Raw genomic sequence first — 18,543 nt, forward strand, 5'->3', positions numbered from 1 at the left:
TGTCGCCGTCAGTAAGCGACACATGACTGTAGTGTTAAATGAAAAACATAAAATACAAAATTGTAATAATCATAGCTATATAGAAAAATGCATAGAAATAAAAAAAAGACTGGAAGAATGAAAAATTAGCTTTCAGTTGCCATTGACAGATTATTTGATATCCTTGTAGCTTAGGTATCAAAGTGTAAAATCGACCAAGGACTTAATGCACATCCTATATGTGTATTTTTTAAAAATCAACTCCCATGTAAACATTTCTGCACACATCTGTCTGTTGGCGATTTATCCATCTCCCCCCCGGTAACTGTGTGACCACAGAATTCTCTGACCATACTGATTGAACTTCAGAGTGAAGAGGCCCAGTTGATTGTCACTACTTTTGTATTCTTACCAAAATTGCTAATTCCTGCCTGGGCTACCATATTATTTGCTGCAGGAGGGCAGTTACTAGTAATGCTTTTTAGGAAAATTTTTGATCCAAGAGAAAAGTTGGAGAATCCCCTTTGGAGATAGATTAAATTCAGGCTTAGGAAAGTAGAAGAAACAGATGTTATTACCCCTGTTAAGAGTTCTCTTAGCTAATTAGAGTGTGGTTAACAAGTTTCAGAGTTGTGCTAGAGGAAATGTCTTAAGAAGCCACGAGTAAGGAGTTGTGGACCAAGTCAGGAGCAGTGACAGAGGCCAGTCTGGAAACCTGAGCTAAACAGCTAGTCCAGTTGTGCCAGAGATGTGGTTTAAGATGGTCACCCATGGTAATTGGGTGCACTTCAAGTCAAACGAACGTGGCACTGAGCTGCCGTTCTTAGATTCACGTCAAGGTTCAGGAGAAGGGACATGTCGTGCAACTTGGGTGAAGATATCAAGTGTCTCAAGAATGTAATTTTCAGAGTTAGTTGAAGAAGAATAGAGGGAGATGTTGACTGTTCCCACTGGGTAATAAACTACAGAGATGTCATGGAGACGTTGCTGAACCTCCACCAGCCTGGGCCCACACTGATCCTGTGCCTTTCTACAGGTGACCCTGCCCTCAGCATGAGCCACTGGATGTTTCATCAGCAGGCCCTGCAGGAGTACATTCTTATGTGCTGTCAGTGCCCCGCCGGGGGGCTGCTGGATAAACCTGGCAAGTGAGTGCCTCTCTCTGGGAAGGGAGGGCTGGGAATGGGGAGAGGGTGTGCCCCTCAGGCCTCCTCTGAACTACACGGAGCAGGTGCCGACCTTCAGAAGGGCTCCCTCTCCATCCAGCTGCTCAGTGCTGGTTTGACGTGGGTGGAAGCACCCCAGTCGGGCACACCCACTTCGAGTGCCATCGATCCTGGCCCATCCTTTCCCTCTGCTGACATGCACCCCCTCCCCAGATGGGTGAACAGATTGCTAGGTTGGTAGCTTTTATTTCCTCCTTTTTTAAAAAAACCAAACATTTAAATAGAACAGGATGCAGGATTTTAAAACGTCTAAGTGTTGCAAACAGAGATTATAATCATGACACCTATTACAGAGTAGATTAAATAACTTTAGTGCCATAATGAAAAAGGGAAATCAAGTCAGTCCTGTTCTCTTGCATGCACACACCCTGCTGTCAGCATCCAGGGTGAGGCCCAGCTGAAGGCCGGTCCCCTGCAGTTTATCAGGAAGGATTTGGCCCATTTCTAGACATTTTGGTATTTTTTTGAGAAATATATTAATTTAGCACTAGCACCACCCTGGAGGGCCCTTTCCAGAAGAAGCTGGAGGGACTGACTCTAAAATGACAGTTCCCACTGTTGGGCAGGCTGAAGGATGGAGCTTTGAAAGAGGCTGCTGGAGAAAACCAGGCTTCCTCGAGCCACGTGGAGGGCCGGGTGGGACGAGTGAGTGCCTCCCGGGCCTCTGGGCCTGTGCTTGCCTTCGTTGTTAGGGCTGTGCTGGGATGTTTGTGGGGAGCAGAGGAGTTCCTGCTCAGAGCCGCCCTATCCTTGCAGGTCTCGGGACTTCTACCACACCTGCTACTGCCTGAGTGGCCTGTCCATAGCCCAGCACTTTGGCAGTGGAGCCATGTTGCACGATGTGGTCCTCGGTGTGCCCGAAAACGCTCTGGTAAGGCGGGATGGGGGGGCTCAACACTCCTTCTCCACGGGGTCCCCCAGGATGGGGGCTTATGGGAGAGCAGAGCAGCCACTGTTGCTCTGCAGAACTGGCTCTGAGCATCTCCTGTGTGGACAAGGCTGGCCAGCTCCAAGTCCCACCCTCCCTCGGTTTGCAGTCCATTCGTGAGGATGTGACTGTGGAGGAAATGCACTTCGAGGCAAACTCAAGGTTTCAGGCGAGGGCTCCAATCTGTGACCCCGGCTTTGCGCCTTTATTCCAGGGTCTAGGACCTGGCCCACTTAGGATTAGTTGCCTCTCTGAGGAAACTTCCTCAGAGGCAGTAAGTTCCAGCATCTGCAGCCACGCAGCCCTCAGTGTATGGCTGACTCTGTCTTCTGGAGTGCTCGGCCCGTGGGCCATCTCTCCAGAGAAGCCTTCTCAGACCACCGTCTGTAAATGAGATCACCCCCAAAATACTCTGCCACAGCCCCCTGTCCCTGCCCTTCATAACACTCGGCACAATTTGTAATGTGTCTGTTTAACTTATTTCTGTCTGCTTCCCTCAAAAACTGTCACCGCATGTGGGCAGGATGCTCACACTGCATCCAGCCCCAGACCAGCCTGGCCACAGGAGATGCTCCTGAGCCTAGACGAGAATCCAATAAGACTGTCCACAGCCACCAAATGACGGGCCCTGTGTAGATTGTCACGAAATAGTTCCAACAGAAGAAGCACAAATGGCCAGTAGATGAATGAAAAGATGCTTAGCCTTATTAATAATCAGAGAAAATCAGAGTAACAGCCATTCAGTTTTTTCAAGTCTGAACATTTTTTCGTATTTGCCGCCTCTGCAACCCTCCTCCTTCCCCGGCGTAACCCTGTCCTGAATTTGACATTCGTCATGCCTACGATGTTTATGTGCTGTCACTACACATGTATGTAGTTTTATGTTTTCAAACTCTTTATAACGGTATCTACTGTACCACTTACTCTGCATTGCTTTTCTCACTGACCATTCTACTTCTGAGGTTTATCCGTGTTCATGTGTTGCTCTGGTTTATTCATTCAAACTCCTGTATGGTATTTCCTTGTATGAACGTACCCCAATTTATTTTTCTCCTCTCCTGTTGGTTAACACTGAGACGGTCTCGGGCTTTGCTGGTACAAACAGTGTTAGTGAACGTGCCTGTGTGAGTGTTTCTCTGGGAGAGACTTGCCGGGTTGAAGGGAACAAACACCTTGGCCTTCACTCGGTGGCACTGAACGCTCCCCCACGTCCCTGTGCTGTTTCATGCTCACACAGCATGGAGACGAGTGGCTCCACAGTCAGACTTTTCCTTTCTGCCAATTTGGTGGATGTGAAATGGTGTCTCAGTTTTGCTTTGCATTTCCCTGATTATTGGCGAGGCGCGGCATCTTCTCAGATGTTTATTGGCTGTTTGTATTATGTCTTCTGTGAATTGCCTGCCAGCTCAGATCCTTTGCTCATTTTTTTACCAATCTGCAATTTTAATTCTTTGCCTTTTTCTTACATATTTTGAGGGAGTTCTCTGTGTGTTCTTGATACTAATCCTTTGTCAGTGGTGTGTGTGTGGGGTGAACCTCTTCCAGTTTGTGACTTGTCTTGTCAAAGAAAAACTTGTCTTTCTTTTTAGTGTTTTTTTGTTAAATAGGAGACTTTAAAGTAAACAATTTAACTTGCTTTTTTGGCTTTTAAGGGTTTTTTTGGAGGGAGGGTTACTTAAGAAGTCTTTCCCTACCCTGAGGTCACAGATATATTTTCTTCTAAACAGTCTAAGGTTTTGCTTTTCCCATCTAGATTTTTAATTCTCTTGGACTTGGTTTCTGTCTATGGTAAGGGGTGGATATAATTTTGTTTCCATATGGATAACCAATTGACCAGCACCACTTGTTGACATTCACATCCTTTCCTACTAATGTGGGTCGTGGTGTCACACTCAGCTTTCCGCATATGATGTGACTCCGTTTCTGGACACTCGCTTCTGTTCCTTTGGTCTGTTTGTCTGCACTGTGTGTGTGTGTGTTTAATACACTGCAGGATTCAATTTGCTAGTATTCTTGGCTAGTATTTTTATGTCAGATTTTTTGCATGTATGTTCATAAGAAAGATTGATCTACAGTTTTGTTGTGTTGTATTGTTCTTTTCCAGTTTGTGTTTCAGGATAGTATCATAGCCTCAGAAAATTAGATGGTATCTTCCTCCCCTAGTTTTTTTTTTGTCTTTGAAAAAGTTTGTGCAAGTTAGAGATGTTCTGTTTCTTGTACGTTTGATACCGTTGCCTGAGAAACCATCTAGGCCTGGTATTTTGAGGGGGTAACGGTGGTAGCAGAATAAGCAATTGTTATTATTGTTTTAATTTATTCACATAGGTTTTAAAGAATTTTTTCTTGAGTTAATTTTGAAAATTTATGTTCTATAAAATTCTTCATTTTATCTGAATTTTTATATGTCTTGGCGTGAAGTCGCTCATAGCATTCTCTTAAATTTTTGGAATCTCTCCTGCAGTTACGTCTCCCCCTCCGTCCTCCCCGAGTGGGACAGTCCTGAACGTGGGCCTAGGATCGTGCCCTGTCTCAGACCTAAAGTTTCTTTTGGGTTTCTGTGATGTAGTGGAATAATATAAAAGAATTTAAATATGGCCTAACACCTTTACTGTGTAATAGGGTTTGATCCTTTTTCTTGATTATAAATATGAATACATGTTCATTGTTTTAATCATTGGAATATATATAAGAATATAAATAAGACAATTTAAAACAATCAAATCAATGTTCCTATTTGGTGGATGTCCAATTTTTGCCTATTCATACACATCACATCTACAAAGACTATTTTAAAAACTAAGTTTGCGGGGCTGGCCTGGTGGTGTCATGGTTAAATTTGCACACTCTGCTTCGGCAGCCTGGGGTTCGCTGGTTCGGATCCTGGGCGTGGGCATAGCATGGCTCCTCAAGCCACACTGTGGAGGCATCCCACATAAAGTAGAGGAAGATTGGCACAGATGTTAGCTCAGGGCCAGTGTTCCTCATACACACACGCACAAAAAGTAAGTTTGGGATAACACTGTGCATCCTGTTTTCCTCACTTACTATATTACAAGCATTTGCCCATATCATTAAATACTTGAAAGCATGTTTTTGATGGCTATATAATATTCCTTTGTGTCCCATGTACCATGAAATGTTTTTACCAGTACCCTGTCCTTGAGCATTAGGGCCTTGTGTGATAAATCTCCATGAGCATCTCTGACGATTTGTTATGCTAAATCCTTGCAAGTGTGTTTAGTGGGTCAAAGGCCGTGCACATTTCTAAGGACCACTGGGGTTGATTCGTTGGCATCTGTTCCTCTCTTTGCAGCAGCCCACTCACCCTGTGTACAATATTGGACCAGATAAGGTGATCCAGGCCACCATGCACTTTCTGCAGAAGCCGGTCCCAGGCTTCGAGGAGCATGAGGATGAGGCAACAGCAGAGCCTGCCACCAACTAGAGGACACGGGGTCCCGCGGCTCTTTTACCCACCTCCCCAGTCAGCCCAAGGTTTATACGTTTTGATACATACTGCATTCTGTGCGGCACAAGCCTTGGCCACCATGGAGCTATGGTTCTTTGTCTTTTCTTGTCAAAAAAAACAAAACCAATGGCTCTGAGTTTGGAGAACACAGTGGCATGGTTTTTTAAAAATTCTTTCCACTCCTGTCAAACCAAAAATCTGTCAGTCCATGTGGCACCTAAGCCCAGCTCTGGCCTGGCCAGGGTGGTTGGGGAATGGTGCATGCTGGGAAGAAGCAGCCCCTCCCCACCAGCTCTCCAGCCCGGACAGTCACATTGAATGAATCATGTCTCTGAGTATTACAGCTCCCAGAGTCACTGCTGCGATTCCCACTTGCATGGCACCATTAAGTTGCCAGGAAGGTGCCCTCCTGTGGGTGGAAATAGTTTGCTCCATGCTGAGTGGTGGGGGTGGGGAGCTTTGGGTCCCACCAAAATGAATTCTCCAGAAATAACCCTGGTGGGGCTTCACCAGGAGGTACCTGAGGCTCTAGCCTCCCACCCTGGTCATTTGCAAGGGAAAGGAGCTGGGGGTGGGGGAGAAAGGTCTCCTTGAGTTGTGAGTGCCTTCCCCCACACTGGAGAACTGAGCCACACATCACTCCAAGGCCGCGCTTGGTGCACAGGCAGGATTTGCTTTGGCCCCAGGTGTGGTGACTTAGACCGGGGAAACCAATTATGAGTGGAAAATGAACCTCTGGTTCAACTGCGTGCCAGAGGAAGCAGCCCCAGTGCCCACCCCCTCACCCCACTCCATCATGTACCGTGAAAAACCCCTCTGACGTCCTCCAGGCAGCGCCTGCAGCCCATTCTGCATGTTTCCATCCTTCTTCCACCAGACTCCCAGCCCACCCTCCTCAAAGACAGTGTTGTCTTCTCACCCAGAGTATTAACACTACTAAGTCTTTCACCTTAATTTCTGACTCAGGATTTATTCACACCCTGCCCACTCCAGGCTCACAGAAAGAAGATCAAGTGGGAGACAAGCTGGCTACCGTGAAGGCAGCTGCCATGAAGGCAGCAGCCGTGTAGACCTGGCTGCAGCAGGCTGAGCACTGCCCGTGGTGTGCAGCTGGCAGGGCCTCTGCTGCCCACACGGAACCCTTTCTCGGTCAGTGGGGTGTTGAGTTGGGTCCTCTGTCCACGGCTCCGGTCACAGCCAGCTCCGTGTCGCTGACCTGGCCTTCACGGAAGCAGCCGTGAGCTGCGAGCAGATGGAGCTCAGAGATGCACCAGGAGGCTTTTCTCAAACACCCTGGCCAGCTGCTGCCTCTAATTCCCTATTGCTGTGGTGTAGTGGGCTGTGTATTACCTCCTTGAAATAATAAAAGAATAACATTTTCCATGATGTCTCTCATTTGTGACTGGTACCAGGAAATTCCTTCAGAACGCCCAGTGTTAGGAGTTACTGAAGTTGTTCCCAGATGGCCAGTCTCCTCCTGTGTGTGAGATTCCAGACCACGGGCCTTCGTGATGACAAAGAGGGCTGTCTCGGGTTCCGCCCCCACATGCCTTCTGCAGTTGCAGACCCAGAAGCCTAAGGAGTGGGAAAGGCTCTGTGTTTCCCAAGCTCCCGGGAGCAATTCAGTTTCCTTTTGTCCCAGCACTCGGCACACATTAATGGTCTGTCTGTGTGTCTGTCTCCTCGACCTGACTGTGAGCAGGGCCTGTGCTCCTGAGTCCCAAGGCAGGCATTCAGCAACAAGTGGGTGAGTGGACATCTTGGCCAGAGGCAGGGAGTTGTCACAGGGACAGGCCGGAATCCTGTGGTCACCTGGCCTTCCTCATCTGGTGAGAGACCTTCCCCCCAGGGAGGCCAAGAAGGCAGGTGTTCTGGGGCCTGACCTTCCTAGATGGAAGAGAAGAGGGTCTCCTCAGAGGTACAGCATAAGCCAAATCCACATCCTGGAATGTAATTCCTGTCCCTGTGCTATTTTTGCCCTACTAGCAAAGGTTCAGACTACAAAGCGACATACTGAACTGCATTCTTCCTGTCACTACAACAAAAGGCCAGTCCTCTGACACCAGTAGCCCCAAGGTATTATGAGATTAATCGCAGTGATAATTGGTGTGATTAAGACACAGAAGGGATTGCTTCAGTCTAAGCTGGCTTATACCAAGGAGGGAGGATTTGAGCTGGGCCCCAAAGAGTAGGTGAGTTTGGCCAGGTGGAGAAGACAGGGCTGTTGTCTGGTATTCTTATCTCAGGGAAGTTTACACTGGCATGTCCATGAGACTCCCTTTCTCCTCCTAGTCCGGTCTGGAGGATTTCCAGCATTCAAAGTGGATCTGGGAGATAAATTCTCAGATTTATCTTGTGGATCCTCAAGTAGAAAACACATAGAGCATTCAAGGTGGGTTACCCCAAATAAATATTTCCCCTATCAATAAAGAAATACAAAACTACACAGATCTCCAAATCCAGATGGGCCTCAAATTTCCCCTTGGACCCATCTCAGACCCACCTTGAGTGTCACGTAAGTTGGGAGGCTTGCCAGAGCCTGCTGTCAGAAGGAGAGTCTCATGGATCAGCTGGCACAAACTCCCCCGAGGTAACAATACCAGTCACCAGTATTCTGAAGCTGCCCTCTCTTCATGCTATCATTTCTGAGTTAGAAGCCACAGGTTAGAGTCTGGCCACTGCGTTGTGGACGACGCAGTAGTATCCTTGATGAAGCCGCTTCTCCTGAACACCTCACATGAGAGCAGAGGCCATATGTTAAATAACACTTCCCTGGTGGCCTTTCGTGGATTACGAACCTTAGATCTTGGTATGTTGCTTCCTTGCGATTTAACTTAGCAGAGAGATGGTGTTTAGAAAACCCTGGCAGGGTGGTGGCTTTCATGACCTTGGCTATTTCACCATTATTAACTGTCTATGCTGGACTTCTGGCAGGAGCCTGATAGCTGGAATTAAAAATGGAGCTCCCTGATTGCCCTGAGAGCACTATATTGTTGGCAGAAGTGGAAACCATTGGCTTCAGATCTCAGATGTACAGATAACAATGCTGACATTACATTATGGAAACTGAAGACCTTGTCTCTTAGTCCCATCATGTTTACATGGATCCCACCTCCTTATGGCAGTGGGTCACTGGGCTTCCTTAGGAATCTGCCAGTAGCTTCAGCATCCAAATTCAGGGGAAGGGAAAGGCCCAGGGTGGGAAATGAATGTTCTCATGCCTGCAGGCTTCCTAGACACTGTGGCCAGGGCTACTAAGATACAGGCACTGCAGAGGCCAAATCTTACCAAAGACATAGGACGTGTCTCATTCACTGGGATAAGTGCAGTTCAATACAAGTTTGCTTTCCTAAGGCTGGTAATAGGACCCGATGGGAATGGGCTACAGATGCCTATGATGGAGGGCTACTCTGTTGCTTCCATTTGGGGACACGGGTATTCATTTTGGGAGAAGTACTTTGCTAATATTTTATTCTCCCACCATCTACACCAGGGGGCAGCAAACTTTCTTTGTAAAGGGCCAAAGAGTAAATATTTTAGGCGTTGCAAGCAACTACTCAACTCTTCTCTGCCGCTGTAGTGCAAAACAGCCATAGACAAAGTGTGGCTGTGTTTCAGTAAAACTTTATGAAAACGGGAGTTGGGCCGGATTTGGCCTTGGGTTTGCCTACCCCTGATCTAGACTAAATCCCATTTATATTCATTCAACATCTTTCCACATCTTTCATGGCTGGGGTGCTTTCCACGTAATATTAGTGTCAGACAACAAATGTACTTAGTAAAGTTTGGACCAAACGTTGTAGCCACCCATATACACTGCCCAGGGCACTCACTGCCTTTGAACAGGAAAGAGAATTATATGATTTAAGATATTGTTACAACTGACAGAAAGCCTGACCCAAACTGGCTTAAAGCAAAGAGGAAACGTGCTGACTCATAAACTAAAATGTTTAAGAATTAGCTTGGCTGGCTGAGTGGCTCAGTAGGTTTCTCTGGTCTCTCCGTCTCTCTATATTAGCTCCAACCTCAGGGACTCTCCATGTGGTTGTAAAATGGCAGCAGCGATAGCTCCAGAACTTATATATCCTCTTAGCCTCAAGCTCAGCAGACTAGGGCAGCTGGCACTGTCCCAGCCTTCCGTCCCTGTGAGTATCATTACATTTCATTGGGTTTGATCAAGCCAAGTGCCTTTCTGAGAAGCAGCCCAGTGGCCAGGAGATTACAGTGCACTGATTGGCCTAAATCTTGGTCACATGCTTCTCTGAGTGGGAAATGGGGCTCCATCAGAAGCACATGGCCTAAGAATGGGGAAGGAATGAAGCCCCCAGTGCAAATTAGGGTTGTAGCCAAAAGCGGGAAATGGATGCTAGAGAAGTAAGTCACCATTGTTCTACACAATGGTGGACTCTCACTGTAGTGGACATTGCTGGCATCCTCCCCTCCCCAACTGTGGCAGCCGAAAGGCTTGCAAGGGTTTCACTCCCCCTCCTACTACCAGGGCCAGGCCCTGATTGGCCTAAGCCAATCATTTAAATCCATCCTTCTTTGCTTTAATAATTTCTGCAGGTTTGGTAATAACCCAGGCCTAAGCCAATCAGCATGGCTTGTCCTCATGACTGATTCAGAGCCAAGCATATGGCCTAAAATAGACTAGAGAGAGAGAGAGAAGCCCTGGACATTCGATGGTAGGGAAGAGCAGCTCTCTCCTATTAAGGATGGTGGAATGTGTGGCCTGGGACTCCTACAACCATTTCCCTAGCTAGGAGGAAGCCAGCCTTAGAAGCCACTACACACAGACTCCCTGAGAGACTTACTGAGAAACATGGCCAGGACCCTGATCACACTGCTCCTGGGGCCTGCTCGGCCTCTGGATTTTTCAGCTATGTGAGCCAGTTTGAGTTGGATTTACTATTACTTGAACCCAAAGCATTCTAACACGTATAAAACTCTATTCCAAATTAGCCCCAGAGCCATGAAGGTCCTTACCTGCTGCCTGAAGAACACTGACCGCCCTTGCCATGTCCACCCACACAATAAAGCCTAAGAGCGTCCCTCCTGGTCCACCGCCTATCCTCATCTGACCTCTGACTCAACCTCATGAGGTGGGTGAGGCAGGTGTGTTATCTGCATTTCACAACTAGAGAAACAGGTCAGAGAGCTTCAGTGAATCACCCAAGGTTTCCTAGTTCTCAAGTGGCAGTCTGGCCCTGAACCCTGATCTGCTGCCTCCAGCATCCATGTGGTTCCACCACCCCAGGGCTCTAACGGGGGTGACGTGGGTGGTCTTGGGGGGTGGGAGACAGGAGCTAAGCATGCATGGGTTACCTCCAGGGCTGGATGGCTGCGGCCCCGAACGCCTGCCCCCGTCTTTTACCAGAATGAGGATGGTGACAGCCAACAGCAGGACAGGGCTCAGCTCAGCTGTCTAACTGTCCTCCATTCTCTGCCAAGTCCCTGGCACAGAGTGACGCTCCTTGCAGCAAATGTGTGCCACTCCAGTGCAGAATGTGACGCTGTGTGACTCACAAGCAAGGCCGAGGTGAGTCAGTCTTTCCTGGAGCTGACCACAGCCCGGATGGCGGCCAGCCTTCTCTAGCCCGGCCCGGCATGCCTAACCGGTTCCTGGACATCCTCTTTCACTTTCCCGAAAGAACTACCTTGCCTCTGCTTTTCACCAGCTGGTTGCAGGAGGTTCAGAGGACGGTGCCAGGTGGCTGATGTACCTCCCTCCTACTTCTCAGCACGTGCAAGAACAAAACCAGGCAGGCGGGGCAGGCTGCTCATCACCAGCCCAGCTTAATGGGAAACTTGCCCTGCCGTCTGCCCCCCAACCCCCGGGAGAAACACAGCTCTTGCAAAATAACAACAACGCATTTTTAAAAATAAACTTTTTGTTTTAAAATAGTTTCAGACTGACAGAAAAATTGCAAGGATAGTACACAGACTTCTCACATACCCCTTAGCCAGTTTCCCCTGTTGTCATCGTCTTACATGAATATGGTTTGTCACAACTAATAAACACTATTGATCCATTATTATGAACTAAAGTCCATACTTTATTCGGATCCCTTAGTTTTGTACCTGATGCCCCTCTATCTCAGGATCCCATCCAGGACACCTCATTGCATTTAGTTGTCACATCTCCTCAGGCTGCTCTTGGCTGGGACAGTTTCTCAGACTTTCCTTGTTTTGGGTGACCTTGACAGTTTTGAGGAGTACTGGTCAGGCGTTTTGTAGAATGTCCCTCAACTGGGATCTGTCTAATGTTTTTCTCATGGTTAGACTGGGGCTCTGGGTTTGGGAGGAGGACCACAGAGGTACAGTGCCCTCTCATCACCTCCTATCAAGGCACATCCTATCAACACGGCTCACCACTGATGCTGCGAGCCCTGGTCATCTGGCTGAGCTGGTGTCTGTCAGGTTTCCCCACCAGAAGGTTCCACTTTCTTCCCCTTTCCATACTGTACCCTTTAGAAAGAAGTCTCTGTGCACAGCTCACACTTAAGGAATGGGGAGTTATGCCCCACATCCTTGAGGGTGCAGTATCTGTGTAAATTATTTGGAATTCTTCTGTATGGGAGGCTTGTCTATTCTCCATTTATTTATTTATTTATTCAATCATTTATTTACATCATGGACTCATGAATATTTATAATCCATGCTTTGGGTTACGTTCCAATACTGTGCTATTTTCTTGCTCAAATGGTTCCAGCTTTGGCCATTAGGAGCTAAGTTGGCTCTTGTGTCCCTTTGACATACTCACACTTTATTACTTTTAATAGTAATAATGGATTTTTCATCCCCTTTCTTTCAGGAAGTATTGCATGTTGATCACTGTTGACACTGGATGATGGGTTCATGGGGGTTCAGTATACTACTCTCTCAACCTTTGCTCACATTAAATTCTTTACAAAATAGAAAGTACTGCGTGTTGGCTACCTTGGATGTGAGACTTCATGTTGCCATGTGCTGTACCTGGGCCACATCTGCTGTGTCTGGGCTGATGGGACAAAGGGGATGACAAGAGCCTGGGACTTCAGCTGCCAGGGTCAGAGCAGGCTCAATGTCACATCTCTCTCAAGGGGGAGGCTAGGTGGACCCTAGGGCTGCAGGGGCTCTGCTCCCCAGCTGTGCTGACCAGTGCCTGGCTGGACAGGGGTGAGCACGCTGCAAGGGGCACCTTGGTGAGGTGGATGACCATCGTGATGATGAAATGAGTACCCCGGAGATCTACGCTGTGCTCCTGAGGAAGGCTAACACTTTTTTGGGCTCTACCCAAGTCTCCCCACCTCCCTCGGGAGCAGTAGCGGCCGTGGACCTGGATACCAAGGCGGCCAGTGAACGTGGTGGAACGTGGTGATCCAGCCCATGCAGTGGCCCACCTTCCCTGCACCAGCAGCCTCTACCCAGCCTCTCTGCACACTGCATGGGGAGCCCAAGGCTGAGGGAGGAAGGAGAGCACACCAAGAGCTTGAGAAGTAATAACCTGGCCCTGTTCCTTGCTGCTCCCATATGCCAACCCTCTCCTCGAGGGCCCCAGCTTCTCAACTCCTCTGGCATGTGCATTTGTGCCATGGGCACGAGGCTGGTCTCCATCTACTCTAAGCTTCTTGAAAGCAGGGTCCAGGCTTCATCAGCTGCCCCAAATCTCCGCAGTGCCTGGCTCACAAGAATATGTGCATACCTGTGAGTTGAACTCATGCAAAGGCAACCCCAGAACTGACCTAAAAGTGCACAGAGATGAACGTACACTTGAGGGCTGGAGCCCACTGCATTTGTGGGGTACTCGTGGTAGGTCAGGTACTGCACCAGGGGTGCAGCAGCAAGCACAGAGACCAGCGCCTGGCCTCCTGGAGCTCCCAGTGAGAAACACCTGCCCAAGTGTCCGTAGCAGCTCTCTACAAAGAAGGGGGCCCTAGACTCATTTCCTGGATGGGAACCACAGTCGAGTTGTTGGAAACAGAGATCCCCTACGCGAAGTCTCCCACTAGCCTTCCAGTAGGTATTTGCTGTAGACGTGACATTCCTCCTCTCAGCTGGCTGGCCTTGCTGTGGCCTTTTGGCCCAAAGCTGTCAGCTGCTGTCCTTTAGCCCCAGATCTGCCCCTGCCACCTCCAAGCTGTTGATGGCACTGGGAGATAGGAAACAATGAAGCTCTCCAGCATGTGCGTGGGAGCCACACTGCCAGCTGGACTCCTCTGGCTGGTGACGTGTGACCAGGGGTGTGGGTGGCAGCTCTGCACGCCCATTTGGTTATTTCTTGAACCAGACTTTGCATGGCTCATTGGGCCCTTGCGGGAGCCGGCTTATACAGTGTGTGCCTCTCCCCACTGGCCTGCCGTGGTAGCCATCAGGTTTCTGTTTTTCTTGGTAGGAGACTCAAACTCTCACCATATTCGGCATTGGAGTGGAAGGTTCTGGCACAGATTTATTAACACTGGATCCTTGATTATTATTCTTTTTTTTTCTCTGGCCTTTAATTTACTAGTAAAAATTAGCACAGACTGTGCTGGATAAGGCTGGAGGTGGACAAGGGCCCCACTCCTGCAGTGGACATCAGAGGAAAACAATGCTGAATGGGGCCTGGCAGTCAGAGCAGGCCTGCTGGTACAGCTGGCATCCAGCATGGGGAGAAGGATGGAACCCGCTCAGCTGGTTGTAAATTGTCCAGGGCCACCTGTTTGGCTCTCTTCTAGACACGCCTATCCTGCTAGGTGTGTGTGTGCATGCATCAAGCACATACAATCAGCCAGGGTGAGCTGAAGCACGTGGGCCCTGGGGTCCAGTCATTAGACCACAGAGCAAACAGGCTGTAGTCTGTCCCCACCTCACCCTACAGGGCAGACTCTGCTCAAGGGGCCCCTGCACGGGAAGGCTGAAAAGCGAGGGCTCGACCCTATCCAGACCAGGCCTTTCAGGAAAGGCTGGGCAGGCACAAGATGGGCTTGCAGTATCTCTGTGCCTAGCACAGTGAGGACCACCAGGGATTACAGAAATATGAGCTGAAACCAGGACGGCGAACAGGTGAAGTAACCAGTAAGGTAATGGTTAATGGTTCTGATCCAGCCAGCAAGCGTCTATTTCATTTCTCAAGTCCAGATTTTTTCAAACGGTAACATATTCATGGTCTTGCTTGAGTTCCTTCAGAAATTAAGAAAAGCCTGTCTGTTACCACCCTTTGGTAATCCACACATATTTACTTCCCTTTTCTTTTAAGGATTTTAATACATTGAAGGATGGGGTGTAACAAAACCCAAACAGAAATGGTTGCACAGCCCAGGATCTACGATGGCAGACAGACCTAAGAATTGCTAACATTTGAGTACTTACTAAGCGCCAGGCACAGTTCAAGGTTTTCACGCTTACGCCTTTAGGCCTCACAGTGGCGTTTTGTGCTCTTGCTGTCCTGTGATGCCTCAGGAAACCTGGGTGGTATCACCCAGAGCCAACCCAGACAGGCAGGCTCAGAGCCTGTGACTTCAACAACCCAGGCGCTGGTTCTGAAGCTCCTCAGGCTCCTTGCCCAACCCTGACCCTGACGAAGACAACACCAGCCAGCTGGGTGATGACGGTTTGCTGGGCGAGCCTCCAGAAATCATGTGGGGACCTGCCTGAGGCCGTCACTCCAGTCCTGCGAATGGTTAGGCCTGCTTATCCAACCTGGGCCAAGAATGGGTTATGTGGCCAATTTGATTTTGTACCTGAGGAATTATCTAGGAACTATTTTTGTTTATCCCTTTCCCAGGGAAAGTCTGGAACATATTAATTAGCCCATGCCTTAGTAAACCACAAACACTGAAGGACACCCCGTCTCAGCCCATTCACAATCTAGCAGTGCTTCAGAAGGGTCCTCATTCTCAGCATGGTTTCTCCAGGGCACGTTCAATGCAGAGGCTGACAAACTCCTTTCCCCTGCCTGGGTTTCCTCCTCAGGCTAGAGAAACTGTTTTGAACAAAGAAAGGCTCCAGTTTCATTTTCCCAGAGGCTGTCCAGAATGGAGCCCGGCAAACAGGCCTGAGAGACAGCTTTGCTCTGGCTGGCGTATAAACCTGCCTGGTGACCAGAGGGCAGCTGGTGCGCAATACAAAAACAGGTGTTGCCCATGACATCACTTTTGCTCAGGGCTTCAAAAGCGGATGGCTGGGAAGCCCTGGGCCAGCCCTCAAGAGTGTTCAAGCCCCACCGGGAGAAGGCAACCACCATCAAGGCAGCCCTCTCCACCGCACCATGTAACAAGCCCCTCTCCCATCCCCCACTCTTCTCCAGTGCAGCCTCAAAGCACCCAGCCTCAGGCCCACTTTGCTCATTCAGCTCAGCTATGTTCACTTTCCTCAGCAGCTTCCTTTTGTTCCTTGGGTTATTTTACTTTTGGGAGTCAAACCTGAGTGCGTGAGAACGACCTGGGAGAGCTTGTTAACAGACTGACTCTGGCTCTTTGCTTTAGGTCAGAAGGGCAGGAGCCCAGGAATCCTTTTAACAAGAACCCCTGGGCATGGCCCAAGGACCCCACTTTAAGTGAACACCACCACGGGGGCTGCTGAGCAATTCTGCCTGGGCAGGCTACCCAGTGGCCAAAGTTCAGAGATGCCACTGAATAGCGGAGGGAGGGAATGGCCGAGCCTCACCTGGGCTGACACTAGATCTAAGGTCGCCACGGGGGCCTCTTTGGTTTTGAAGAGTGTGTGAGCCCAGTCCTGGGGTCCCCTGCTGTCTCTTACTCACCCTGCCTTGTGAGGAGAGGGCACATCTCAGGGAAGGCTGCAGGAGCTAGATTTTTCCATCTGCAGATTCAGCCCTGGTCACACACTCCGTGTGGATAATGACAGCGGGCGCCTGAGTGCTCCCTGAGTCCTGAGGTCAAGAGCATTAGAAGCATTGTTTCCTTTAATCCTCACACTCACCCTGTGAGGTGAGTGCTATTATCCTCCTCACTCCTGGATGACACTGAAGCTGAGAGGAGGAACTAGCCCCACGTCACAGGCTATTGACAGAGCTCGGATCTGGAACGCAGCCCGCCTGACTTGAGAGCCCAAGCATCAAAGACAGCACACTATTATTAGAGACCAAACTCTGCTTTCCGCACTCCCAGTGCAGGGCTCCATCTCCTCTCCTCCACTAGGCTTGTTTTTAAAACCTGTCCCAGCTCAGATGACAGCTCTGTGAGCTGAGGTAATTATTTGCTGAAGTTGTAGCTCCTCTGCACATGGAATTAGCATATCAAGAATTTGAAACCCTGGGCCATTTAAAAGACCCTCGCCCTTGGGGCAACTGTAAAGGCAGGAAAATACGAAGCTCACCACTGCGAAAGGGAAAGAGGTGGACAAGACCCTCAGTGAGGCCACCTGCTGCAGTGACCAAGCACATCTCCAGGTTCCCTGGCTCTGTGCAGGACTGTCCCGAGCACAAGGCAGCGAGGAGAATGAGGAGAGACAGTAACACGGCTGTGAGGGAGGAAATCACGGGCAGACTTCAGTATCCTGTGGCGGCCACACACTGACTGGCCTCCCAGACACACACAGGACTTCAGCCAGGACCTTGTCCCCTCGGCCAGCACACTCTCCAGCCCAGGTCTCTTACCTTGTCTTCCTTTCCAGACAGCTGCTCACAGGGCCACCGCCTCCCCTCCACCACTTGCCCATCTGCTCAGCGCACCAGTCAGGCAGTTCAGATTCCCCAGGTGAACCGGCGATCCATTGTGGCCCTTTCCTTCCAACTGTTCTAGTGCACTTTTGAGAAGCCTAAAACTCAACCCCTTGTCAGCCAATATCCTGGAGCCAGGGTCTGGCTCTCAGGAACATAGCTTAACCCTGTGATGGCCTGACTGCCCCTTCTTCTGTTTGCTCCCTGCCTACTGGGTGCCCAGCTTCACACTCCTTCTATCTTCTCAACACGCTTCCCCCACAGCTCAGTCCTGATGCCCACCCTGACCACGCCAAGTGTGTGTTAACATGGAATTTCTAATGAAGGCCATACACACAGAGATACAGGAAAGGGCAATGAAAAAGAGGAGGAAAGCATGAGGATTTCGAGGGCTTGTGAGATCACTTGATTTCTCACTCCCATTTTCTTTCTTCTTATTCCTGTCTCTTCCCTGTCTTGAAAAGGAGTGCCTTTAATAAATGGGATGCTGCTCTCTCAGCATCCTTGTTGTCCTCATTGCAAACATGGTTTGGCCGGGGGAGTTTGATGGCGTTACAAGCTGCCTCTTGTACAAACATGACCCATCTGCCAACTCCCATCAGCCACAGAGGCACTCTGGGTTTGACATCCAGCTGACTGGGGTCCCAACACTACCATTCTGAAGCGAGTGACAAATCAAAGAACTGATTTGACTTCACTCCCTCCCTTGGTCTAGGAACAGCGATATTTCCTGTCAGCCAGACAGGAAAACCAAAGCTGGGCTTTGTTCTGGCCATAAATCCTCTTCCTTTCAAGGTCAAACAAGTTCAGGCTGATGCTGGTCCCTAGCCTGGCTAGAGTTAACTTGATGCTGTTGAAGCCTCCTTTACTTCAAGCCCTTCGCAGCTCTACTGCCTCCTCTTACTATACTGGAACTCTCTAGAAACTGAAAGGTCCTAGAGAACACCAGTCACCTCTGAACTGGGCATTCATCACCAGGAGAAACCCAAACCCACAGCTCTAGGCTACCAATTCTCCAAGGGTCATTTATTGGGCAGGAATTAGATTCTAGAAAGGTTGCCCCAGATAACTCCATCCCTGTTAAAACTTTATAAAAACTTCTACCCAATGAGCAAAGTCACCACCACCGCTTTATGCAATCCCCACCCTGCCCAGGCTGAGCTGAGTCTTTAGAACACAAGAGGAAGAGCTCTGGCTTATGGTTGCTCCTGGTTCTGCAAGCCCACGTAAGCAACCTCTGCTCCTCTCTCAGGCTCCCAACAGGCCCGGTGGCCTCCAGACAGCTCCACCCCTAACCACC

The 18,543-nt window shown here is 49.3% G+C and overlaps 1 protein-coding gene across 2 annotated transcripts in view; it reads left to right on the top strand.

The window, feature by feature from the left end:
* The window catches only part of FNTB (farnesyltransferase, CAAX box, beta), a 65,084-nt gene extending 58,251 nt beyond the window's left edge, over window positions 1–6,833 (top strand). The window contains exons 10-13 of one of the 2 annotated variants that reach the window (XR_006886301.1): window positions 1,016–1,127; window positions 1,962–2,076; window positions 5,447–5,628; window positions 6,596–6,833. Coding sequence is in view for 1 of the 2 variants with exons in the window: in XM_046647253.1 (XP_046503209.1) it covers window positions 1,016–1,127; window positions 1,962–2,076; window positions 5,447–5,578 (359 nt within the window). In the remaining variant the exon portion in view is untranslated. Of the gene's footprint in view, window positions 1–1,015; window positions 1,128–1,961; window positions 2,077–5,446; window positions 6,008–6,595 lie in introns of those variants that run through there. The other variant, XM_046647253.1, reaches the window with a different exon arrangement.
* The last annotated feature ends 11,710 nt before the right edge of the window (window positions 6,834–18,543 follow it).

The sequence above is a fragment of the Equus quagga genome, chromosome 20 (genome assembly GCF_021613505.1).
Source record: "Equus quagga isolate Etosha38 chromosome 20, UCLA_HA_Equagga_1.0, whole genome shotgun sequence".
NCBI classification, from domain to species: domain Eukaryota; kingdom Metazoa; phylum Chordata; class Mammalia; order Perissodactyla; family Equidae; genus Equus; species Equus quagga.